The 27,834-nt window shown below is 36.3% G+C and overlaps 1 protein-coding gene across 6 annotated transcripts in view; it reads right to left on the minus strand.

The window, feature by feature from the left end:
* tp63 (tumor protein p63) overlaps positions 1 to 27,834 on the minus strand; it is an 87,493-nt gene that overhangs the window by 49,626 nt on the left and 10,033 nt on the right. For 5 of the 6 annotated variants that reach the window (XM_022675487.2, XM_022675485.2, XM_022675488.2 and 2 more), the window contains exons 2-3: positions 15,147 to 15,284; positions 14,925 to 15,054 (exon numbers count right to left, since the gene is read on the minus strand). In XM_022675487.2, coding sequence (XP_022531208.2) covers positions 14,925 to 15,054; positions 15,147 to 15,284 — 268 coding nt within the window. Of the gene's footprint in view, positions 1 to 14,924; positions 15,055 to 15,146; positions 15,285 to 25,718; positions 25,882 to 27,834 lie in introns of those variants that run through there. The other variant, XM_022675489.2, reaches the window with a different exon arrangement.

Here is a 27,834-nt window from a genome sequence, read left to right on the forward strand (position 1 = left end):
CTTTGATCTAAATGTAAAGTCATTTGGTCTAAATGTAAATCTTACATTTAAATTTAAAAACATAAAAAATATTATTAATAATATATAAAAAGCTCAATAACACTGCCACCAGATCAGTATCAGCAAACAATTATTAATAAATAAAACTGGCAACAAAAGTCTAAAAAGCCAGAGACCTTTTTAACAAAAAAGCATTTTTTATCCTCAGACAGTTTTACTTTCTATATGACTGTATGCCACAGATTCATAGCTTTTCCTGTGGAGATAACACATAAATCACCCCTAACTACTGTAGACTCCCCTGTCACAACATATTGTGTAACCTTAAAATTACCAATCAGGCATTCTGGGAATTTCTACAAGAATATTTTCCACACAGGTTAAGGAATATATTTGGCTAATTTGAAAACCCTACAGGTATTTTTGGTTTTTTTACACCAGAAAGTCTGGACCACTGAAGTTAAGTGACTAAGTGCACTAAATAACTTCACTATGTCCTCATCACCACCTATGTGGGTGGAATTTCCCTATAGTGCACTGATTGGTTTGCAGAAGGGTGCACATTGGACAACAGTATGTTGTCAATTTCCATTCCCATGAACCATGATCTGGTTTGTTTGCAGTGTGAATGATTTCTTTGGATGGTTCTGACTTAGTTCAGAACAATTTCAGTAAGTTGAGTCAGGTTCTCAGTGCCCATTAAACAACAGAAGAGGAAAAAGAACAGGAGTTCGAAATCTGAATCACATGCAGGTGCATCATGCAGCAGTATGGGTACAACAGATAATGGTGCTGGTGATTCTGTATCTACTGTAACTCTAGATTAACATTTATTTATAAACAGAAATTAAAGGAATCCAAGGAGAATCTGTTACACTCATTCTGTTGCAGGAAAACCTTGTGATGCACACTTCTACAAACCAATTAATGTGAACTATAAGTATATGTGAGTCTCTCCCACATAGGTGTTGATAACAGTGTAGTATAGTTCAGTCTTTAAACTGCAGTGAATGCTAACTCTGAATTTTTTTTATCTGCTCTATTTTTACATGTTCCCAGCAGTCTCAGCTTGGCGGGCCATCCAATACAGTAATAACGTTATGTGCAGAAAAATAACTTCCTGGTATCAGTGTAAAAAGCACTATGATAGTTAATACCTGACCACAGACGGGAGCAGAATAGTGATCATAGCTGTACTGGGGACAAGCTACGTCTATTTCTGCACCGGGTAGGTTATATATATATTTGGTAAATCAGCGCCCACCAGACTACACATTGTGCTCTGAGGGAGGAAACGGGGGCAGAGTTAGCTTTTGGGCCGCTAACACAAAAGATGTAGCACTTAGCGGCTGTGGTAAGTCTTTGAGGAGTGTTTGGGCTCAGGGCGGCCGGATTAGTAAGGTATCGAATGTCAGGTGCTTGGGGTTTGGGAAGATACCTACACAAGGAGCTGACAGCCTCAGTCAACCCCCTGCTGAGGGGAAAAAGGAAAAAGAATGAAAAGAAGTAAATCTTTCCTAAACAATAGCTACGGGGGGCTGTCACTGTCCAAATCGTTCAATTGGCTCAGTTTGCCACCTGCCACCAAATACAATGTATGGACATAAGTACTGAGACATAGGCCTGTCACAATAATTACGTTATTAATTTATCATACAATACAGTTAGGCCCAAAAAATTTGGACAGAGACACAATCTTCATGATTTAGGCCCTGCATGCCACCACACTGGATTACATATCTCACCTTCACTCTCTCAATCTACTTTAATTAAATCTCATTTGTTTTATTTCAAATCCAGTTTGGTGGCACGCAAAGTGTACATTATAAAGAATGTGTCACTTTCCAAATATTTTTGGGCCTAACTTTATATGAGCATAACCTCAATTTCTTCCTCAATATATCTCATTGTGTTTAATTAGTAAGAAGATTCCATTACCATAAATCATCCAGTATGTCAAACTTGTTTAATAACATACTTTTTATTATTATCAGAGTCACTTTTCCCATATATTAGTTCCAATTCTGTCCTCTTAATACCAGTTCTTCTATATAATCTTAAATCTTAGATTTTGCCTTTTGCCAAAAAGAGCAGTAGTAATCCCACAATCATCCCATCCAAAAGTATCGGACGGAGCGCCATCATTCCAGAGCACACAGTTTCACTGCTCCTGAGCTCCAAAACTCAGCTCACAGACGTCTTGTGCTGATTCACATTACCTTAGGAGTGATAAGGGGAAAGAGTGAAAGATTATGGCAAGCCGCATGACCAGGATTTGAACCAACGATATCCCGATTACAGTGGCAGCCTTTTCGGCTGCCGGACCACTCGACGCCCCCTTATGGCGTTTTCAGCAGGATAATGCTCACCCACACAAAGCAAGAGTTTCCCAGAATTGTCTCTACTAGGTTGCAACACTAAGCATGGAGGGCGTACTGAAAAAGAGAATACTATGTTCTGATGAAGAAATGGAGATAAAAAAGAAAGAGAATTAGAATTAGATAAGATTAGACTCAGGGGTTTATTATGGATGATTAGGGGGTAATTGATGGAGGTATCTGTTGTGCTCCTCTCTCTCATGTGAAAGGGGGATTTGCTCTTTGATGATGGCAGCTACTCAGCCCTGAAGGAGAAATCAAAGGTAGATCAGCTGCCAGGTCCACTAGCCTTAAGCCACCACAACAGATCATCCACACAGCAACCACTCTGTCTCTAAAAACACACCAGCCTGAGGATCTAACTCAAAGGGCTGATGCATCCTGAGGCATTTAAACCCTGCATATTCATACATATGAAAATATGCCTAGGTTTAATATACAGTATCTCCCTCGCATTCCTGCAAACAATTGATTATATATATTATATGATTATGATTATATATTTTTTTCTCCCATTTTCTCATAATTTTGCTAGGTCAACTGTCCCACCCATTTAGCTGCTAGTCACAACACAAGGAGGGTAAAGACTAGTATACGCTTCAGGGCTCCGGCAGCTGATGGCAAGCTGCATGACCGGGATTTGAACCAGCGATCGCCCAATCATAGTGACAGTGCTTTGGACCACCGAATGATTATATGTTTGAATGGGTTTACATTATAGAAATAAAAATTGTTGGCAACACAAGTGAGCACCCCACACAGTAAATATGTCGAAATTGTGCCATTGTCCCTCCCTGGTTACAAGTTTTCGGGTGTAAATGGGGAGCAGAGCTGTTAAATTTGGTGTTTTGGGTTCAATTATCTCATATTGGCCCCTGGATATTTAACTTGGCACCTCATGGCAAAGAACTCTCTGAGGATTTTAAAAATGGTCTAGTCTATAAGACGTATCAAACACCCTGAAACTAAGTTACAGAACAGTGGATGAAGTCTAGTGCTGGTGTGGTACTGCAGTGGAACATTGTTGTTGGACAAAGTCTCTCGCTGATATTCTAACATGGTGGTTGTGCTTCTGGTAGACAAGACTGGTAGAATTGACACAGATAAACCAATATGAAGCTATTGGTATCATGCCTAATGCCAGGCGTGAGCTAGAGGGGTATAAAGTAGGGGTGAAACGATTACTTGAGTAATTCGAGTTACTCAATTAAAAAAAATTGATTGAATAATTTTCTGTGCCTCGAGTAATCGTATATTTAATAAAAAAACTCAGCGTGCACTAATTCGTGCTTTTAATGTGACAACACACTTTGCGTTTCATCACCCGCGCACAGGAACAAGGGAGAAAGCGGTGGAGGTTTTAGTTGAGAAGAGGGAGTTTTAAAGCGGCGTGGGGAAAAGAGCAACAACGTACGAGGAAAAAGGGCAAATATAATGCAGCATTTTAGGCTGGACAGCGTGTATTCGCTCTTGCCTCCCACAGCAGCACCTCTTAATGCTGCACCGTCTCAGCCGAGGACACCTTAGCGGTGGAGCCGAGAGAAGGTTAATATAACTTATAACAAATCAATGAGATTAACATTAATGTATCTTATTAACATAACAACAGCCTTGTGGAGCACTGATTAATTAGGAATACTGTCTAATGTGTGGTTACTTTATAAAAACAGACAATTCTGGACTTAATACAGGCTTAACACAGTGCTGAGGAGTTTATAAACAAATACATGTCACCGGCTTGGGGAGAGGAACTGGCAACATCTCTGCTGTTCAGAAGATGCACAAAATAATGCAAATGTAAATGCCTTTTTCATTAATTAATAACCTATAGTTTTGATACGTACAACAAATCCTTGTTAAAAAATAATTTAACTTAATTTATTAAAGTACTAATTATTAAATTATTATTATTCCTTTATTTATTTATTTATTTATTTGTGTTTGCAGTTGAATGTATGTTGTGAATTAAAAAATATAACAACCAAAAAAGGAAATTAATTGGTCATTCATTATTAAGTGAAATGTTTTTTTTTTTCTTGACTATTTTTAAATACTCTTTAAACAAACAAATATGTTTTATCCGATTACTCGATTAATCGAATCGATTTTTCAGTAGAGTACTCGATTACTAAAATAATCGATAGCTGCAGCCCTAGTATAAAGCCCCCAATATTGAGCTGTGGAGCAGTGGAACTGTGTTCTCTGGAATGATAGAGCTCCGTCCAATACATTCGGAATTAGTTTTGTCCACACAGTGTATCTACTGAAGATCTGTGATGAGGAACAGTGTTAAAGTTGAGGGTAATAAGCTGTTAGTTAAGTCAAAAGGACCGGACACCTGTGGACTAAAAACAAAGGGCGGCCCACACCTGCACTGAGACGGGGTGGAATTGCTTTATGACATAATTGGCTTCAGAAGCATCTGTAGCAGCACATGAAACCAAAGCCAGGTTCAGCCAAATTCTACCAAATGAAAAGGTACTTTTCTTACATAAAGCTAATCCTTATATCCTAAAAGTGCAAATATAATAATATATAAAAAAAAATTATCAAAGCAAAAATGTATTAATTGTATTTGACAAAGAATAAGTAAATAAAGTTAATTTGTAAGCATTTATTTGCCAGAGCACTAATATTACATTGACTTGCTTAGTTTTCGATATTCTGCATTTGGCCAAATGTTAATTTTGTTCAGTTTCAGACAAAGGTTTTCATTTTAGTGTATCATTAGTTTTTGGTCTTGTTTAATTTTATTTGTTGTTTTGTTTTCCAATGGAATCCAAGTAATTGGTTCTTCAAAAATAAACCTGCATACATGAAATTACACTGGGTTATTTAACTTAAACATTTTAAATGAACATTTTTGAGTTAAAGGTTAAATAAACTAAATATTGTTTTCAGTGTACTTACACAATGTTTATTTGTGTTTAACCTAAATGTTAGAAGGTGTTTTACAGTCATTAACACACCTTTTTCTCACTATGATTTTAAACAGTATTGTAATTCATAATCATTAATAACAATAATATTTAATATTTATTCACCCACACTTTAAACAATCTCTCACAATACAAACTCAGTAAGATCAGCTGTAAAAACAAAAACACTTTCTTTCAGTTACATAAACACAGACTCATCATTCCTACCCATCCAGACATGTTATTGTCTTGTCATAAATGAGGAAGAGTTCAAAAGCAATCAATCAAAGCTGCAGGCACAGTGATTTTCCCACTGCTGTGTATTTCCTCATGTTTCCTTAATGAACCATAGAACATCTAGATCTGCTGCTGTTCCAACGGTTTATTACATGTTTATTAAATCTGCAATATTTACTATTAATGCGTTATCGTATTACAGTATTCTAATTGTGGTTTTAACTATTGTTTTGGATTTATTTTCTTTCATATTTCTAGCAGTTAAAAACTGTATTTGACGCTGATGTATCAGCAAAATAACGTTCAAAATAATGTTACAAATAATGTTGCAACTATTATACATATAATACATATAATGTTGCAAATATTATACAATAAATACTTTTTGTTAGCACTGTTGTATTATGTATGATATTTTGGTCTCTTTTCTTATATATTTTACTTATGGTTGTTTTTTTTTTTTTAATTGCCATCTGAAAGTTACTGTGCAGTCTTGTCATTTTAATGTGATTTTCCAGAGAGTCACCTTAAAATGACACACGATTTATAATGAAAAGCTTGTAAAACAATGCTATATTGTAACAATGTTGTATTACTAACACACTCAACAGGCATTAAGTCTTGTCTTGGCCTATGAAACGAAACATAAGTCTAGAAAAACAATGTTTTCACTAAACATATATATTTACTATTTTAAACTTTTAAGAAATAATCATGAACCTACTGAAACAAAGTAAAGGTTTTGTAAACCAGTGGTGCCCTAATGCTTCACCAGTCGGGTGGAGAAGAATCATCTAAGTTTGTAGCACAAGATTTACAAAATGAAACAGTTGGAACCCACTGTAGCTCCAGGTAGAATCATTCTGCTTTCATTTTCAGATCTGAGACCAGTTTCCTCTGCACAACAACCAACCCCAACAGATTAATTTTAATACCTGAAAGTCCAGATCAGAGTCTGAAGCAACCTGTATGTGTGTTACATTGTATTCTGTACAGTCCAGATAGTTTTAATTAGCTTCACTCTGCAGTTTAGTGAATGAGCAACCAAACAACTTAACTACATCCTGAAATAATCAACAACATGGGCAGATTCTTCCTATACTACACACTGATTGATTTGTAGAATGCTGTCAAATTCGGCGAGTCACTTTTCAGGTGATGTGCTGAATTATACCTGCCTCTCTGCCAGAATGAGTCTCTATTCTTTGAGTGCAGGTTTGTCCTGCAGCAAAACGAGTGTAACAGATTCCCCTCGGATTCAGTTTATTTCTATTTATAAATAAGACTTAATCTACAGATACAGTAATAGGGCTGTGAATTAGGGGTGCAGGAAAATATCGATTCGAGCTTGAATCGCGTTTCTAACATTGAACGATTCAGAACCGATTCTCTGTTTCAAAAAAAGCGGGTGCAGCTACTGTCGCGCAGAGCTTTTTAACTGTACCACGGAGCTCAGCTACTGTCCTGCGGAACTCTTTAACAGTAGATGAATTCTGCGAGACAGTAGATAAGCTCTGCGGTACAGTTAAAAAGCTCCACAGGACAGTAGGTGAGCTCCGCGGTACAGTTAAAAAGCTCCGCAGGACAGTAGGTGAGCTCTGCGGTACAGTTAAAAAGCTCCGCAGGACAGTAGGGGAGCACCATGGTACAGATAAAAGGTCCGCAGGACAGTAGGTGAGCTCCACGGTACAGTTAAAAGCGCCGAAGGACAGTAGGTGAGCTCCGCGGTACAGTTAAAAAGCTCCGTGCAACAGTAGGTGAGTGTCGCGGGACAGTAGGTGAGTGTTAAAGAGAGCAGCAATAGGACAGGGAAAGTTTTTGCTCTTACTGCCTCTTCCTATTAGGCTACAGAGAGGAGTGTATGTCGTGTTAGGGCATTTGTTGTTGCGCCGCTAAAGTATGGAGGATGAAGAAAAAGAAAACCAATCGATTTGAAAGAATGTGAAAAAAATCTAATCATCACCCCAAGAATTGTGGGATTGCCAAAGATTTGCAGCCCTACTGTGAATCACAGGACAACTCACAATACAATATTCTCACAATACTGTGATTTAGCGATACTCAACATATTGCTTCTAAATAATCAAATAACAGGAATTATGGATTTATTGGTGACCGTTTTACACAATTTAAAAAACGATATTCTTCATTATTCATTCTTAATTATTATTATTATTAACCCTATTTATTTAAATTTAGCACCATCAGGTGAAGTAATGCAGTAACTTTGGTACGTCAAATTTGAGGGCGAGTCTTAGAGAGTTTAGAGCACCTATGTTTCAATAAAAATATCCATATTTGAAGCCACATATCGATACATATCGCCATATCAATATTTTGTCCCACCGCTAGATCAGACCAAACTGAATAGTATGAAAGTCCGGATAAAACAAAGTTCACAGTTTGTAGAACTGTGAAGAGAGGCAGGTTTCGGGGTAGAATGTGGGTAAAACAGGCAGTAATTGTGAAGGGGGTGGTACAGAGTCAGCAGCACTGCTTCTAAAAGCTCTGTAATCAGCTGGAGCTGAGTCAGACCTGCTCAACAACCACACAGCAATATACTAAACCAGAGAATAAATACGGTGTAGACTAAACCAAGTAAAGACAATCTAATCATGACATCCATGCAGTGCGGAACAATATGATCAAAATGTATTGTTCAAATAAAGCTGTTAATATTGGTCGATATGATATAGTGCTTTCCGAAGGGGCATATCCAGTTAATAGATGAAGCTCAGCCCTTCTGAATCAAATGCTCTGTCCTGCTTGAAGAGAAATGAGAACTTTATCTGAGGAGCTCCTGTTGCTGCTTCTTACTGTATGAGTGTTTTTATTCGAGTAAAATAGAAAAACGACAGCAAACAGACAAAGCTTTCGCAATTATTTAAAGTGACCCTTTTAAATTGAATTAATTTGTTAACTGGAGACTTGTTTTAATACTGTAATGCCTCTATAATGGGTTCAGGAATAACATTTTGTAAATTGATATTAAACTTGTGCCTTACTTGTACAATAGAGCTTTTAAGAAACAGCTTTTGTCTGTGGTGTACATCATCATACTTTGACAAAGTCAGACCACAGCAGTCTAAACTATTCTGCTGTTTATCCTCTGATTAAATGTGGTGAACTGATGGAATTGTGCTATCATGAACATCAGTCTGGAACAGATGCTGTAAATACTGTACATCTCTCACAACTCTAGACACGTTTAATATAGTTTGAGATTTATTTTACTTAAAAATTACATACAATTTCTTACATTAAAAATGAATTACATCTTTACTAAAAATGATCAACCCCCTGAAACCACTACACACTGAACAGCACACCCCCCTGTCAGAGAGAGAACAGATGCTATCTTCACAGCTTTTACCAGATAAGGAAAGTAAAGGAATAATTCCACAGAATTTCAGAGAATTCCACAGTAAAAAACATGAAGCTACTACTGTACTTTATGTGCCCCACTCAGATCTCAGACTGGTTCCTCACTGCAAGTTAAATCCTCTTAAATCAAGTTTAAATATCTGACATTACTAATTTTATTATATTTATTTTTATTTTTTATTTTATTATAACCTATTTTCATTGTTTAAAAGTTATTAACCTACTGAAATCTACTGAAATCTACTAAATCTACTTATTTAATTGAAATACTTTCTTGCTTGGTTTTAGCATTATTTCTTGAAGATAAAAAAAATCATAATCTGAATGAATCCAACTTATTTGCCTATACAGAAAGACACATTTAGTAGATCTAAAACAAGTACAAGGAAAACAAGTTAGAAATAAGTTAATAATCTAATAATATTACTTTAATAATTTCTAAATTAAAAACATTAGATAAATAGACTACATGTAGAAGGATTTCACTTTTATCATTTTTAGCAGTGCAGTTCAATGATCCGACCCGTAAGCTCAGCTCGGCCTCATTGTGACATCAGCGCAGTAATGCTGTAGTACTGAGCTTTTCCGGCCGCTGTTTTTATCACATTCCTCAGTGTTACCTGACTCCACAGCTCTTAGCCCCACCCCCGGTGTGAGGGCGGGGTGAAGAGACCGCAGGCCGGTATGAGGCAGGTGCTGAGCAGAACTGCTGCCCTGCGGCTAGAGAAAGGAACGCACCTCCAGGAAAAGGAATTTCAGATTCAAACATAAAACCCCTTTACTATGAGAACAGTGTTCCCCAAGGGCACTAATAAGGGCACAGAGCTTAATGACTCATGAGCCAGACACGCCCCTCTGAAGGAGGTGCCACGGCTCACATGTTGGGAGTGGGTGGTATAAATCAACTGTAAAATAAGCTTTGGTGTTTTAAAGTTTGATGTTGTTTGGAATTAAATTAGGACTATAGTACTATAGTTCCAGTAATTACTGGAAAAAATTATATTAAAATATAAATTATACTATACTATACTATAATTATATAGACCTATAATAAATGAAAAGACCATATTATGAACACAGGACTACAATTATAATAACAATAAGTCTACAGTCAGTGTGTAATGTTCATATTATTAAATATGTAAGCACAATAATAATATAATTCCTGTATAATATCAGTTGTATGTTAATTGAACTTATCTGTTTTAGGAATGATCCGATGTAAGAATTTTGGGTTGATGCTAATATTACACATGTATACATGTATACAGTTCCAGTTTAAAGTTTGGACACACCTCTTCATATTCAGTGCGTTTCTTGTTATAATTTTTACATTACATGTAAATGTAATATTGAAGACTACATTAAAACTATGCATGTGGAATTATTTTGTAAACTGTTATTTGTTAAGCAAAGCAGAATGTTTTATACTTTAGATTCTTCAAAGTACCACATTTACCTTTGATGACAGAAGGCGTCATGAATTGAAGAAGTTTCTGGAGGTGCTGAACAATAGTTGCTGCTCTTCCTTCACACTGCGAAGCTCCAGCTCATCCCAAATCACCTTAAATCACCATCTCAGTTCATCAGGTTAGGGGATTGTGGAGGACTAACACTTTTTTTTATTGTTTACTGTTTAATTCTGTAATTGTTTTAATGTTTTAATGTATTTAATATTAATTTATAATAAAGAAAATAAATAAAGTAATTTAGAAAGCATTGAATGCGAAAGTGTGCCCAAACTTTTGACTGGTACTATATGGACCACTTCAGTTTCTGAATCAGTTTCTTTTCTTTATAGTTATATGTTTGGGTAAAATAAACGTGGTTTCATTCTATAAATTACGAACATTTTTCCCAAATTCCAATAAAAATATTGTCATTCAGAGCATTTATTTGCAGAAAATTAGAAATGGCTGAAATAACAAAAAAAGATGCAGAGCTTTCAGACCTTAAATAATGCAAAGAAAAGTTCAGAAATCAATATTTGACAGAATAACCCTGGTTTTTATTCACAGTTTTCATGCATCATGGCATCATGTTATCCTCCACCAGTCTTACACACTGCTTTTGGATAACTTTATGCCTTTACTCCTGGTGCAAAAAATCAAGCAGTTCAGCTTGGTTTGATGGCTTGTGATCATCCATATTTCTCTTGATTATATTCCAAAGGTTTTTAATTTGGTAAAATCAAAGAAACTCATCCTTTTTAAGTGTTCTCTTGTTTTTTTCAAGAGCTATATATGTAGTACATCACCTGTATATGCACTACTTAGAATACTTTAGCAAATAGCTCTATAACAGCTCCTGTGATGCTAAAGATGATGAAACTGAATGAGCGTCCGTTGAAAAGTGCAAACTGTTCGGACCAATGTCAAATTCAGATCACATTAAAAACAGTGGGAACAGCCTAACATGAACTGTGTGGCAAACAATCACACAATTCCAACTTTTAGTGTCCCTAAAAACCAGGACTTAATAACTCATCATTGCCCCAGTTAATGGCAGACCTCCATAGCTGCCACCTTTTGGACCGGAGTGTTAGTGTGCCAGCGTCTCCTTACAGGGCAGGATGAAGGGAGCGGGCGGAGTGAGGGTGGTGCTCTAACTAAAGGGGGCATTAATCACCAGTTCAGGAGAAAAGCCAGTGCCCAACCCCCCCAACCATCCCACCCAGCACCTGAGGGTACAGAATCACAGCACTGCTGCTACGGCTCTCCCTGCTTCCCTCCTATTTACTGCTGGACAACAGCATTCCTGCGCTGGGAGGGGAACCACCACCGCACCTCCACAACTCCAAACCACCGCACCTACTGAGCCTGGATACTGCTCCTCTCACACTGAGCCGACTGAGGTTAAGCTCTATCTAAACTACAGCTCACGTTCATAACTCACTCAGATTATTTTTTCTACATAATGTTTGAAACTGTTAAATTATAAATTAAACTTTTATTCTGTTGTAGTAGTATATTCTTGAAATTAATCAAATATATTGTTACCGTAAAAATATTCTGGAATATTGTGATATTATTTTAGAGCCATATCATCCACCCCTACTTCTAGCTCACTCCTACAGCTCATTCTTACAGAACACTATTTTCCACTGTTTTTCAGTGCAGTTCTGAAGCAATAAAGTAACAGTGAGTGCTGGTGGAATTCTCCTGAGGGAAAGAGTCTCACACCCAGTATTTATAAAAAAGAACAGCTGGAAGAAGCTCCACGTGTTCTAGAGGAAAAATATACCCAAGTCAAAGGGTTACCAACAATGCAGGAAATGCAGAACGGTTGCACATCTGAACAGGAGGAACGAGGGATGAAAAAACAACAAACAGTGCAGTGCAGACCAGTATTGCTGTGAATTAGAGCTTCAGGACTCTGTGCCAAATGAGGAAGTGCAGTTTAGTGGCTGTAGGACAATCAGGAGATTGAGACTTGGTTTGGGCAAAAATGAATGGGAGTGAATTAAAGTAATAAAAGATCAAATAATGTTCTTACTAGAGATGAACTGTTTGCAGTTACATGGCTGAATACAATTTCTAATAATAAAAAAATCTGCTTTGAATTAAATTTTGGACGATTTTGATTGATTGAGAACAGAAATATTACATTTCTCACATATAAAATAAATGACATTTATTTTACAATTTTTAAATACAGAAACAACTGCAGTGTGGTACTTTTTAAAAACACTAAACTAAAACTTAATATTAAGTGCAATATTTGTATAGGGCCTGTGTTTAGAACTTAGTTACCGTAGTTAGTTTTAGACAGGACGTAAAGTAGAACTGTGAATGGCACTGGATTGAAATTTAGCCTATGCATTTAAATGCAACTTTTTACCAAATTATTTTTAAAAGCAATTTTTACTTTTAAATGCATGTATTATGCATGTTTTGTTTTATTTAAGTTACATGTAACTGATAGACTTTTAATAAAGCTAGATTTTAAAATAAACAATAAAGAACAATGCATTCGACTTACATCCAGGAAGAAAATGTTTGATTGATAGTTCTGTAGTAGGTCTGCTCCATTTTCACAGTGCATCGATCCAGTCAGCCACCCACAGTTTAAAAATTACACAGAAATATTCTCAGCTGTGCAATACAAAAGATACGTCCCCTATTTTATGAATTTCTGAAGCTCTTTATCAATGGCCCAACACACACAAATAAGCCAACAACAGGACAGTGTTGTCCTCGTCCAGGCGCTGTCATTGGTTCCTTTTCATACACTTCACTATAACAGTCACTAAATCCAATCAGAACTGCAGTGGAGAGCAGGGGGATCCCCAAACCAACACCAACACCCCCAGATGTGCATGAGTGGGTGATAACGTCTTTCACCAGAATTTACCACTGAATTCCCCACAAACAGAATTTTACACCTCACTGATCACACAAACAAAGCACAAGTTTCACACATACACACAGCATTCACAGAAAGGGTTAATTATTAATAGAATATTATTATTAATATTGTTAACATTATTTTTATTTCATAAAAAAAATATTTCTTACTGACTATTTTTTTAACAAATACCAAACAACTTAATGTTTTTATAAACCATAAAAAATAATTTTACTGGTTTTATCTTACAGCTATTACAATTATCAGAAAACGTAAACATGTTTGAGTGTGAGTATGGGCCATTTCCTCCTCTTAAGAAGAGGAGGTAAAAATGAAGAATTTGGATAAACTGAGCTTCTTTACTCATTTCTTTAAAGCTGCTTTGGAAAATAAATAAATTGACTAAATTTTAAGCTTATGATAAAAAAGGTAAACATTATAAAAATATAAATAAAAAAGGGTCAAAGCTGTAACTGAAGCTTACTGTCTTAATGTAAGCTTTATTAAAATATGGTGATATGCCAGGGGTTAGAAGCAGGCTACAGGCTGATAATACTCACCTCTGAACGGCGAAGGAGCTAACAAGCACTTAGCTCTTTCACTCATTTTTCATTGTGCAACTGGCTAAAATATTGGAAATTGGTTTTTAAGGTCAGCAAAAACGACTATAGTCATATCCTTACGATACGACTTTTATGTACGATAAGTCGATATTGCAATTACTGTGACAGGCCTAGGTGAGATTAAAGGATATGGTTTGATTAAAAAGAACAATAGGTGTGTTCTGATATTGTGAAATATTGTTTTATCAGAAATAACATTACAACAGTCATCAGCGCTGACTTCTTCACTCCGGGCCACTCATTCTTCTTTCTTAACTGAACAACACCTTCTCTCAGTTCAAAACGTCTCCCTTCAGTACCACCAAACTGTCAGAACAACAAACAGACAGCCACTTCCTGCCTTGCGAAAGTTTTTGTAATAGAAGTTCTAATCCTGAGGACATTATACAAAGCACTGTGTGAACTCCTGACGCAATCTACGACAGCGCTGCAGGCTTTAGCACGGCTGCTGCGTCAGGAACCAGGCCACAAATAAAGCTACCTCAATCATGTGTGGCAAGACTGCTTTAGATTACTCAGATCAGCTCAATTAGAGTATAAAAGCATTTTCACACTCCAAAATCTGAACTAAGCCCACTAAAGAACCTTACTACTTCCTGTCATCATCGCCTAGATATATGGGCGGAGTCTCTCTATACCCTCACTGATTGGTTTGTAAAAGGGCATGCGGCATCTGATGGCTTCAATTTTTTTTCAGGAGTTGTAGCAAAATTCAGAATCTGACTCCCTTTGAGTGGAGGTCTGTCCTGCAGAAGAATGAGTGTAACATATTTCCCTTGGATTCCTTTATCTCTGTTTATAAATAGGGGTTAATCTACAGTTACAGTAGATACAGAATTACCAGCACTAAAATCTGTTGTATCCATACAGCTGCGTGACTCGCCTGCACGCCAATGGGTGTCTGAATTCGGCACAACACCTTTTTTTTGTCGATAATTTAACTTAGATTCCTGTAATTGGTCTAAAAGTGAGGGGAAAGTGGGCTTGTCAGGTCTTCTGTAACATGTGTGTTGTTGTATTATGTTGTGTTGACTCACTGCCAGGTGCTCCTCAGACCCGTGCATGGTAATGCAGTCCATGCTGATCTGAATGGTGTTGGACGGAGAGCTGTCATTTGAACCATCTGAGAAGTTGAGCTCAATGGGCTGCACAGAGTGGAACGCAGACCTGAGGAAACACAAATAAATACATTTAGAACAAAAACTGAAACAACAGTACAGTCACTTTCACTTTCAGTCACTGATGTCACTGGTACGCACTGGTCCAGCATCTCCAGCAGCTGGTTAAAGACATCCTGCCCGAGGATGTCGGTTCCCTGTGAGCTTGGCGTCTGAGACATGGAGGCCAGAAAGGATCCCTCAGCCCAGGATAGACATGCTGCCGGCTCCCTCAGTCTCCTGAAATATAACAGAGAATGCACAAGATATACTGCATCAGAATAAGACATTTACAGAAAGGTTTTATGAACCATACATCTACTGAGCTTTCAGACTAATTACAGGAGGTCAGGATATCATCACCCATTAAACAATAGAAGATATGAAGCAGTAATGTGCCAAAATCAGGTGTGTAGGCACGTCAATAGCAGTATAGGTACAACAGATTATGGTGTTGGTGATTCTCTATCTACTGTAACTGTAGTAGGCCTGGACAATAATTCGATATCGGTATTTATCGCGATAAGAAATGTTTCAATAACGGTGATATCAGTTTTGTGGTATATCGATATGTATTAGAATCACGGACAGGCGTCTTTTACTGGCGTCAGCTCGCTGCAGAGCTCAACACATTCAGCCCCTGTAGCTGGGCTCCGTCAGTGCGTGATGACGTAACCACACAGGCACGTAGCCAAATAGGCTAGGCTAGGCAAGGCTAGGTTAAAATGGCTAGGCTCGGGTCCGCTTCGCTACGCAGCAAAAATGTCTCTCGCTGGAGCCAAACGGAGCCGGGACGAGCGGATCCAAGGCTAAGGTAGACTCGGTTCGGTCGGCCCCGGATCCTCGAGGCCGGCCGCGGGTCCGCTCGCTCCGCCGCGGGTCCGCTCGCTCGGCCGTGGGTCCGCTCGCGGGTCCGCTCGCTCGGCCGTGGGTCCGCTCGCGGGTCCGCGGGTCCGCTCGCTCGGCCGCTTTGCTGCAAATTGTGCCAGAGAGTGCAGCCGACCAGCAGCGGTAACGTTAATACCACCACTTCAAGCAACTCCGCTACATACAATATTTTTCTTATACTGACTGAAGCACTTTTACAGCTTATGTTGTAACTAAGTTATTCATACTTGATAAAGCCTGTAGGTTTGTTTATTTGACGGGAAAATCTTGTTGTTTTGATGTTTATAAAGGCTTATTGTATTCTATATCCTAGTTGAAACACTTTTGTTTTAATCTGTTAAATTTGTTCACAAAGAATTAGAAGCTCTGCTCGGCCTCTGTTGTAATTTAAAGTTATTTTTATTAGTAATAGTTATATAGGCTTATGTTTGACAGGGATGTCATGTTATTATTTTGCTATATGCAAATAAAATTGAGCATTGATTTATTTTGACTACTTTTATTTCTAAAGTATTAAAGTTTTTGTGAAAGGAGGTTTCAAAGGCTTAAATTAAATTTTCAGACAGTAGTAGGTACAGATTTCCATTAGATAGATAGATAGATAGATAGATAGATAGATAGATAGATAGATAGATAGATAGATGTGCATATAATGAGGGTATGTGATGCCAGCCATACAAAAAGTGCAAATACACAGTTATATAATAATTTAAATTCGCAGTGCTGCAGGGATTGCAGGGCTTCTTAGCAGTTTTCTGAGGCCTTCAAAGTATTTATATCAATATCGAAATTATATCGTATCGACCGAAATTTAAGAAATATATCGTGATATAAATTTTGGCCATATCGTCCAGCACTAAACTGTAGATTAACCTTCATTTATAAAAAGAAATGAAAGGAATCCGTTCATTTTGCTGCGGAACAAACCTGCACTCAAAGGAAAATATAGTGAAGCTGTTTAGTGTGCTCAGTCACGAAACTGCAGTGTAGCACCAAAAATAAACGGACTAAATGTACTGGAATACAATGTACTAAAATCATCAGCCTTTTTTCAGACTACAAATGCAAGTCTACTGAAGGTTCCCCACTGATTTACACAGGTCTAACTCACAGTTGGGATGATTTTTAACATGCTGGCTGACTGACTGACAATAGATTTAAGATTTGATATTTTATAACTACCCATTTTAGCCTTTAGACAAGTCAGTGTCACACTCACTCAGAACACTACAGTAAAGTTTAGTAAACTTCAGGATTAGTAACTTGTTTTAAGGGCAGGGGAACACAACAGTGAGGCAACAGACCCACACATAAACACCAGCTGTTTTCTTTAACTCTCCGTAGGAGCAGCTCTTCTACACAAACTAAACTCCATAATCCAGTCAGAATAAAGAACAGATTTATCACAGAGCTAAGTAAACACTGCACTGGTGCAACATGTAGATGGACTGGACCTTCAGGAAATAATTCCAGAAGAGGTTATCAAGCCTGTGCTTTAAAGCCTACCTAAAGCAGGACATAAATCACAATTAAAGGAGATCTCCGGTGTAAAATGGACTTCTGTTGTAGTAAAACATGATAAAAAGTACTTTCCTTTGATGAATAGCACACCTTTATTCTCCCAGAGCGTTCAGGTGACACAGGGCATAATGTGCCCCGATAAAGTAGCTCCACACCTCATTGCATAGGACACTGTTTTTTAATAAGCTTCTTGTGCACTTTTTAAGTTATTAATGCCTCGTTTTAAATGTCAGGGTTCTTCAGATTCTAGCAAGGAGGTGTGGAGGCGCATTGAGCTGGACAACATTTAAAAAAGCGATTTATTGGGGCAAATTTTGCCCGTGTCACCCAGTCTGAAGGGTGATTGGACAAACTGTTAAAAGTTCTGGATCTCGGAACGCTGTGGGAGAACAGAGGTGCGCTATTTATCAAAGGTAAGTATTTTTATCATGTTTTACTACACCAAAAGTCTATTTTACACCAGAGTTCTCCTTTAATAAGGACATTAAATAACAGACATATTAATTATACCCTTTACAAATTATACATAAATAACAAAATAAATGACTAAATAACCAAATAACCACTGCTTGGTAACCTTTGTTCCTTTTTTTAACACTTCTTTCACAAACTACTACTACCATATTGTGTAAGTTTAGTGTATACACTGATATTCTTATTTTTAATTTTATCCTATTGATTTATGTGACTTCAATCAGTTATTAATGTACGTCACTGCTAGTGTTACTATATGACTATTACTATATATGTCACAGACACTTTTGTTATTATTATTTTGCATATTATCCTGTTATACAAGTGAGTAATTCAGAAACGTTAGAGAATGTACATTCTCCAGGGCTGTAAAAACTCTACACTGATCAGAAGGAATACAGGGTTTAACGGACAAAAGACAGACGTCCTGACCCCTCTGCCTCTGAAACGGGACACCCAGCACCAGCCCAGCGCCTCAGTGTTCTTCTGAACAGCGGCACACGCTGAGGACCAGAGCGGGTCGGAATTCCCCCCGCCAGCGATACCACAGCAACACCACACCACAATCTGCAGCACTCACTGTGTGTGCAGCTCGACTGGTCTTGGCAGGAGGCAGAATGTTTGTGTGTGTGTGTGTTTATGGGAGGGGTGTCACTGGGAATGGGGGTGTCGTGCCATAATCTGAGGCCGGGCTGTGGGTGTAGGGTTGGAATTCCCCCACATTCTGTGTGGGAGTGAAATTAATACACTGCGCTGTGATGCACACATACCTAACCAGTAACTCTGAAGCAGGATAGTAGTTTTACTGTAGAATAAATTCTAAACTAAACCACAGACCTCAGCGCCAACTGCCCTCACAGCACCCCAAACTGACCAGAAACATCATGTCTGACTAATCTTGCTAAGTAGGAAACTTAAATATTTACAATACATATTCACAACTGACAGTGAGTTTTTAGTAAGTTTTCACATCTGACAGTCTCAACCAGAGTCTGAAGCAAGCTTGATGTGTGTGTTACATTGTGTTCTTTACATTTAGTCTGGTTAGGTTTGGTTTCACACTGCACTTTAGTGACTGAGCGCACTAAATAAACTTTTCTACATCCTGATTCATCAACTATGTGGGCGGAGTCTCCCTATACTCAAAACTGATTGGTTTGTAGTAGGGGTGGGTGATATGGTCCCAAAATAATATCACAATATTTCATGGTATCTTTACAATAACAATATTCCATCATATATGACAAAACATTAAATTACATTTTTTTAAGAATGCAACAAAATGAAAATTAAATTATACTGCAGATGATATGATATGGCACAACCCTAACTGACATATTAAAAAATACAGCTCTTTTATTTCATATTTTCCCATTCTAAGACCTTGCGTTAAGTAAATACCCCCCACCCACCCATAACAGACAGTGCTGAATCAGCAACATGACTGCCTCTCTTTTCCACAGCCATTTCTAAAACAACAATTCTTCTTTACTAAATGCCTTCAGTAAAAACTGTAGCCATATCACACAACCCTGCACTAACAAACTCATATATGAGCATGTTTAAGAGAAACAATATACAATATAATTATATGATTAAGATCTTAACAAGTAACAGTTTAAATGTCAGTATTTATTCATAACACTAAAAGCACAGCATGCTGTATAGGTAAATAGTAAATATCTTACTGTGTCTATGTAAAATATATTTGTTTATTAATGATCAAAAGACTATTGGTAGTGCTTCACTCACTCAGTAAACTGCACTGGATGATGATGGTAAAAAGTTGTCATGCTGCTCCTTTAATTACGATGCATAGCAGGTGTAATATATCAACACATTGTTTGCTTAGAATGTTTTAAATATATATAAACATTTACTGACCACTTTATGTTTGCAGTTTATATGGATTCACAAAATATGCTAAATAAATATGATACATTTTTGTTGTTGCATTATTTACACTGAAGAAAAATATAAACGCAACAATTTTGATTTTTACATTTTTCCGGAGCTGAAATAAGACTTTTCCTATGTACACAAAATACTTTTTTCTCTCAAACTTTGTTCACAATTGGGTGTAAATCTGTGTTAGTGAGCACTTCTCCTTTGAGATAAACCATCCAACAGTTACAGGTGTGGCACATCAAGATGCTGATTAGACGCAGTGATTATTACACAGGTGTACTTTGGGCTGGCCACAGTAAAAGGCCACTCTATTATGCCCCGTTTTCTCACAAAGCACAATGCCACAGATGTTGCCAGTTTTGAGGGAGCGTGCAATAAACATGCTGACTGCAGGAAAGTCCACCAGATCTTTTTTTTAGATAATTTGGCAGTACATCCACCCGGCCTCACAACAGCAGACCACATGTAACTACACCAGCCAAGGACCTATATACCTCCTGCGCCTTCACCTACAAGATCATCTGAGACCAGCAAAACTAAATGTTGAGCTTATACTTTTGTTCAGTGTATTTTGTTACATTATTATTATTTTATATAAAATTAGGGTCTTGGTAAGTTACTGTTTATCTAATAGACCAAATGTTTATATAGTTTTGTTTCTACTGAATGTATGAAATGCTTTCTATATTTATAGTAAATTAAACTTAAATATTGTTTTGCAGTAGCATATTTTTAAATGAATAATTTAATGTTTTGTCATTTCATCAATAATTTTGTAAATGCAAAAATGCCCTGAAATATTGTGATATTGTTACATTGTGTTCTTTACATTTAGTCTGGTTAGGTTTGGTTTCACACTGCACTTTAGCGTCTGAGCGCACTAAATAAACCTAACTACATCCTGATTCATCAACTATGTTTATATAGTTTTGTTTCTACTGAATGTATGAAAAGCTTTCTATATTTATAGTAAATTAAACTTTAATATTGTTTTGCAGTAGTATTTTTTAAATGAAAAAATGTAATGTTTTGTCATATCGTCAAGAATTTTATAAATGCAAAAATACCCTGAAATATTGTGATATTGTTTTAGGGCCATACTGCCCCTAGTGTTGGTTTGTCTATCTGTACTTAAATGTGAGTTAACACTGTTCCTGACAGTTGCTTTAAACTTGAAGGTGAGAACTAGCTGAGCACCGCTGTAGAGGTAATCATGGGTAATCACACATTGCTACATGAGTTTTGCTGCGGGGCAGAAATATTTTCTCAGGTTTTGCAGCTTGTGCAACAGATATGCAGTTACATTCATCCACTCCGTTACTGTGAAACAATAAGGACTCCTACACAACAGAGGATTTTGAAAGTCCTAACAGATTTAAAAATGAGTACCTCTCACACTTCTAATCAGCTCTCCACATGGGTGATTCTCATGAAGCTGCAGGGAAAATGTCCATGACAATTTTTTTAATCAATACCTAATTCATAAAAACTCTGATAATGTGTGTAAAGCGAATAGGGAGTACAGTATGGATCAATTGTTTTCATCATCATATACAATTATTTTTATATAAATTAAATAAAAAATATATGGAAATTCTCATTACCGTTATGTGTCCGTATCCCTTCTTTCTAATTTTAAGTTAAACCATATTAAAATTACTAAGCATATCAAATAAATAAAATAGGGTAAAGTCATTTAAAATATCTATATTTATACATAATATAAATATTTTTTGTGTTGAACCAAAAATGTACTTGATTTTAAACAAAATAACTGTGTCCGAACAATTTTTTTCTCATTACCGTTTCATGATTTCACCCCCCTATAAAAATTACACTGTGCCTTTAAATTGATCAGCTATCCCATGATGCATCACTTCAGAGACAAGCTTTAAAATGGAGATAAGGTCAGTTGGTCACTCTTCTCTCCCTTTGAGAAATCTGTGTTAATATTGATAAAACTGTCCTCAGTTACACTGTCTATTATCATTACCATTATGGTTTAATACTCATTACTTTAAAAAATATAAAAATAAATTATTTCATGAATATTATCACAATATAAGGCTTTGACATCTGGCAAAGTTATAGGTTGTTAGCATAATAGCATTTTAAGTTATTTGTGAAATTAGCCAAGAGCATCTCATTACGTTACTCAATATTCTCATTACCATGCATTGTGAGAGCCATAATGGTAATACGAACCATTGAGCTGGTAATGAGATTCTTATGTAAGACTGCTAAAAGCGTCATATAACAATGTCATTGATGTTTATACTCTATATGATTAGTCTAATGATTATATAAATTTTTTGAAGACTGACAGAGATTGAACGCAAGAAGGCAGCAACCAAGGCTGCTTCTGGTTCCATGTTTTGTTACACAATTGCCTTAACTAAGTTTCATTACCATTACATTTATTTTCATTACCGTTTTATTGTGTTCTCATTACCGTTATGGATCTAAAATGTTATTTTTTTTAAATGTTTCACATCTTATCATAACTTTTCTTCATTTTATTATAGTATATCCCTCACCTGTTGTCCACATGAGTTTTTGATCAAACATATTCTAAAATCATTTCCATTAATTAAAAAATTAAAAGATATTTTACAAATGTTGTATCGGTAATGAGAGTTGCTTAACTATAAATAAATATATAAAAAAGATCAAAGTAAGTGTCAAGGACTGTGCTGTTAAGTTGAAGTTGGAATTTGTTGTGGAAATATGAAATTAATCATCAAAAAATGTTTTGAACCGTTGATCTAGCTTTGTCATTTACTGTATCGGTAATGAGAATTATTCTGGATCATATAAGATTTAAATGATGATAAAATTCTTTTTTTTTTAATTATATGAAAAAATAATCAATATAGTAAAATACACATTCTATTTTAGCTTCTCAACTTGAAAAAGTGCTGCAATGAGGTGAAAAAATTTGTTATGTTAATGTGAAGGTCTTCGTGAGAATCACCCACATAGATGTAGTAAATATTAGGCAAAAAATGACATACATGTTATTTAATTTATAGTGAATAATTACAAAATGATTTATTTTACAAATTTACAAATGTTTTCTTCATTTTTTAAGCAACAAAAACTGCAGAAAAGCATATCCGGTATTCGGCTAAAGGTTTTCATCATTTTTTTTTTGTTTTGAGTCAAAAAATTTTGTTCTGATGCATCACTATCACACAAACTGTATATCCTGGATCACCCAGAGTGTAACACTGTATGACAAAAGTATATGAACACTTGCTCATTTGAAGTCATCTCATCCCCAACTAATCCCATCCAAAAGTATTTATTTATTATAGAGGACACAGTTCCACTGCTTCACAGCTCAGTACTGGGGACTTTATCCAACTTATTCTGTGTAATGACATGGAGGAGAGGGCCATGTTTATTTTTCTTTGTGTAAGAAAGTGCAGCAGCAGATCTCTGATACAGGTTACACCCATTAATGATAATAAACATACAGAATATGTAACATTATATACTCAGTTAGTTACAGGGAGATAGAGGAAAGGTTTGCTTGAACGGTATAGTTTTGAACACAAAACAAAACTCTGTGTTTAGGAACTCCATTCAACTTATATCCACCACCTTCCACAGAGGAAGAGCTGTCTGTTGTTGAGAGAAACCAAAATCAGAACATTCTGATAAAGAGAATGGATCGTTTCTAAAGCTATGGTGAAGCAGGCACGTCAGGCGTGACTTCTCAGGCTTACGTGGTACACACAAACGTACCAGCGTTTTCCCTCAACAGAATGGTTAAAGCTTGTATGTATGATCTCGTAATATTATGACTTTATTCTTAAAGTGAACTGTTTTTTATTTGGGCCACTCTTAAAAAAAATCACTTTGAGAGAAAAGTCATAATTTGCAAGATTAAAGTCACAATATTTTACAATTAAAGTCGTTATGTTACAAAAGGATAAAGTCGTAGTATTTTGAGAGAAATGTGGTTCTTGGACCACATTTTGGACTGCAGTTTAAGACTGGAGCACGGAGGGAGGGAAAGAGCATTTTCCGCTCATAATCTGTTACAGTTAGCTACATTTCTAACTTGCTGCTTTTTAATGCTCTTGTGTTACAATTAGAAAATACAGTGTCCAGATTTTGCTGTGTTGGCATTGCTACTGTTAGACTAGCCTTCAGCTCCCTGCTGCAAAAAGCCTCCTGTGTGGTGAGAGTGTGCGTTACTTTGCAGAGGTTTTCTACTGAATTTTAATACAATCAATTCCAGTCATGAATAAATGAAATAAACATTTTACTGGTAAAGGATGACTGCCTGTGTGTTACTGCAGTAAGTATTTAAGATAAGACTTCTGGTCCAATTTTTTTAATTTCCCATTTTTGTTTGGATCATCAAATAAAAAACAAGAAAATATAAGCCGTTATTTGTTTTTGGTATCTTATTAAAAAAACTAATTTATGAATAGTTTTTTATTTCCTGATTTTGATTCTCAATTGTATATCAAAATAAAGAATGGTACACGGATACTACTGAACTGTTGAACTATTAAGAAATCTAGCTGCTGTTTGATCAGTGTCCACAGCAGTAGCTACAACATGGCCCTATAATAATATCACAATATTTTATGGTGTTCTCGCGATAGTGATACGCTTGGTGATATGACAAAAAAAAATATTTCAAGAATACACTACTGCAACAAAGGAAAATTACATTTTATTATTGCATACGATATGATATGGCACACATCTAACTGAGATGTTAAAAAATAAGAATTTTATCAGGTTTTTAACAGAGGTCAATGGTCCAGAATTTTACGATGCTAATAATGCACTCCAAATATCGCCATATATCCAGGATTAAAGTAAAATAAATTATATATATAATATGTCTCTAGTAGATATATATTGAGAAATGTGAAGTGTGATTTTTTTCTTTTACTAAAAATAGTCTAGTCCACGCCTGGCATTAGGCATGGTACAATTTTATTGGCAGATATTTTCTAAAGAGGACAGGCAAGCTGTGTGTGTGCATTTGCACATATGTGTAAAAAAGTAGATACACGCATTTATCAGATTAACGCTTTCAGACCTGATTTATCTTCAGTGATTAAAAAAAAGGTAGAAATGCTGTTTTCTGTCATATTCGACTATATATAAAATCTAAATAGCAAACAAATCCAATTTAACTCAAATATTTATATATATATATATATTGTTTTATTTATATTTTAAAATAAAAAATAATAATAATATAATATTTTATATTTCATATTGGATGATTTTTTTTTATGGGCTTATTGTACATTTGTAAATTGTTTAATTTAACATGTTGTAAATTATGTTAAATTAGTTATAATTAGCTGTTTCAACAGTTTGTAAACTTGTTCATCGGCTGGTTTATGCTTTATTCTGATGGGCAACAGCAACTCTCAAATAGTGTTAAATAGTTTTATGTGCAGAAAAACATTTAAAAATAGAGATACAAATACATGATGTCCATTATAAAGGATGCAGGGTCTGAAAGGGTTAAATGTCCATGAATATGTGGACATGTAGCTAGTTAGCTAACATAGCTTCTGCAAATAGCTTACGTTAAGTCAGCGCTGCCATGGCTGGGCAGCTAAACAGATGAGCTAAGCTAGTTAGCTAGCTAGCTTACCTAGCTAACGTTCGTGTTGGTCTGTCAGCTCAACTGTTAACTTAGCTAACTTACTAATTGTTTGTATTAAACTTAAGCTAGCTAGCACCATAAGGTAATTTAACATATTAAATACACTGTTCTTGCACAAACAAACAGAGTGTATGAATCAATACAACTCCACTGTAGACGATAGCTATAGCTACCTAGCATACTAGCTACCTAGCCAGCTTGATAGCTAATACCATTAGTTTCTGTTAGCTTACCTCAGAGAGCTTTTTACTGCGATAATTGTAAATATTAAAGATAGGTTATGTACAGGCTGCCTTCAGGTGCTGTTAACTGTCCAAATAACAGCGCTGGGTGGATTTATTGCTCCCCTGCGCCGAATTATCTATTAGCTGTTCTGCAGGTCTGGGCTTGCATCCACTGGGCTGTGTCCTAAACTACAAACTAGTGTACTAAACACTAGGTATTAGCGCGCCTAACAGCGGGATGCGTCCTAAACCGCACACTATCACACTAAAAAGCACACTAAATAGGCATAAATGACTAAATAATTAAATGAATTAATTTATAAACAAATACATAAATTATTTATAAATAAATACATTAATTCCTCTATAAATAAATAAATAAATAAATAAATACAGTTAGTAATTTATAAATAAATAAATAAAAAAGTACACAGTGTGTAAAGTGTAAAGTGTAAATGAACTGGCGTATATATCTGACCCATAGTTAACCCATACAGAACATAAATTTGAATTAAAAATACATGAAAAAATATACGACATCTGAAAATAAATGTTTTATGTTATGTCATGTCATGTCATGTCATGTTATGTAAAGCATATGGAAGCCCATTCTCTCCATTTAAAATAAAATACAGCATGTTTTTTTCTCATTATTATTTACATCTTGATTATTTTGAGATAATTAGTTGTTACTTAAATATGTTTTTTTTTTTTTGCTGACTTAGTATTTCAAATTCATGAGATATCAGTTTACATAGTAATGAAAAAACTGCCCTGGATTTATTTAATTTAATTTGAAGGAATGGGCTTTCATAGAAATGGGCTTTCCTATTTATATCTATATTTCACACATAAAAACTATAAAACTTGGTAGTATGTCGTTTTGGAAATATTGAAAATATACTCAAAATAGTATATAGAATATATTTAAAATAATCTTTATTTTTCTTAGAAACATAAATGCACTCTATGAAAATGGCCTAATTATATATTAGTATATTTCATAGAGTTAAATAATATATTTGTACTAAATATAAATTAAAATACATTTGTTTTATTTCTTAACTTGTATATGTACCTATGTAACATGTTTTTGCCATTCCATTCAGAAATAAACCTATGGGCATGTATTTCAAACAATTACAATACATAAGGCAAAACACATTTAACATATAATTATTTATCATAATACATTATACACTGCTCAAAAAAATAAAGGGAACACTCAAATAACACAATATAACTCCAAGTAAATCAAACTTCTGTGAAATTAAACTGTCCACTTAGGAAGCAACACTGATTGACAATCAATTTCACCTGCTGTTGTGCAAATGGAATAGACAACAGGTGGAAATTATTGGCAATTAGCAAGACACACTTAATAAAGGAGTGGTTCTGCAGGTGGGGACCACAGACCACTTCTCAGAACCTATGCTGTCTGGCTGATGTTTTGGTCAGTTTTGAATGTTGGTGGTGCTTTCACACTCGTGGTAGCATGAGACGGACTCTACAACCCACACAAGTGGCTCAGGTAGTGCAGCTCATCCAGGATGGCACATCAATGCGAGCTGTGGCAAGAAGGTTTGCTGTGTCTGTCAGCGTAGTGTCCAGAGGCTGGAGGCGCTACCAGGGGACAGGCCAGTACACCAGGAGACGTGGAGGAGGCCGTAGGAGGGCAACAACGCAGCAGCAGGACCGCTACCTCCGCCTTTGTGCAAGAAGGAACAGGAGGAGCACTGCCAGAGCCCTGCAAAATGACCTCCAGCAGGCCACAAATGTGCATGTGTCTGCACAAACGGTTAGAAACCGACTCCATGAGGATGGTATGAGGGCCCGACGTCCACAGATGGGGGTTGTGCTCACAGCCCAACACTGTGCAGGACGCTTGGAATTTGCCAGAGAACACCAGGATTGGCAAATTCGCCACTGGCGCCTTGTGCTCTTCACAGATGAAAGCAGGTTCACACTGAGCACATGACAGACGTGACAGAGTCTGGAGACGCCGTGGAGAGCGGTCTGCTGCCTGCAACATCCTTCAGCATGACCGGTTTGGCAGTGGGTCAGTAATGGTGTGGGGTGGCATTTCTTTGGAGGGCCGCACAGCCCTCCATGTGCTCACCAGAGG

The sequence above is a fragment of the Astyanax mexicanus genome, chromosome 5, assembly GCF_023375975.1.
Source record: "Astyanax mexicanus isolate ESR-SI-001 chromosome 5, AstMex3_surface, whole genome shotgun sequence".
In the NCBI taxonomy this organism is placed as follows: domain Eukaryota; kingdom Metazoa; phylum Chordata; class Actinopteri; order Characiformes; family Acestrorhamphidae; genus Astyanax; species Astyanax mexicanus.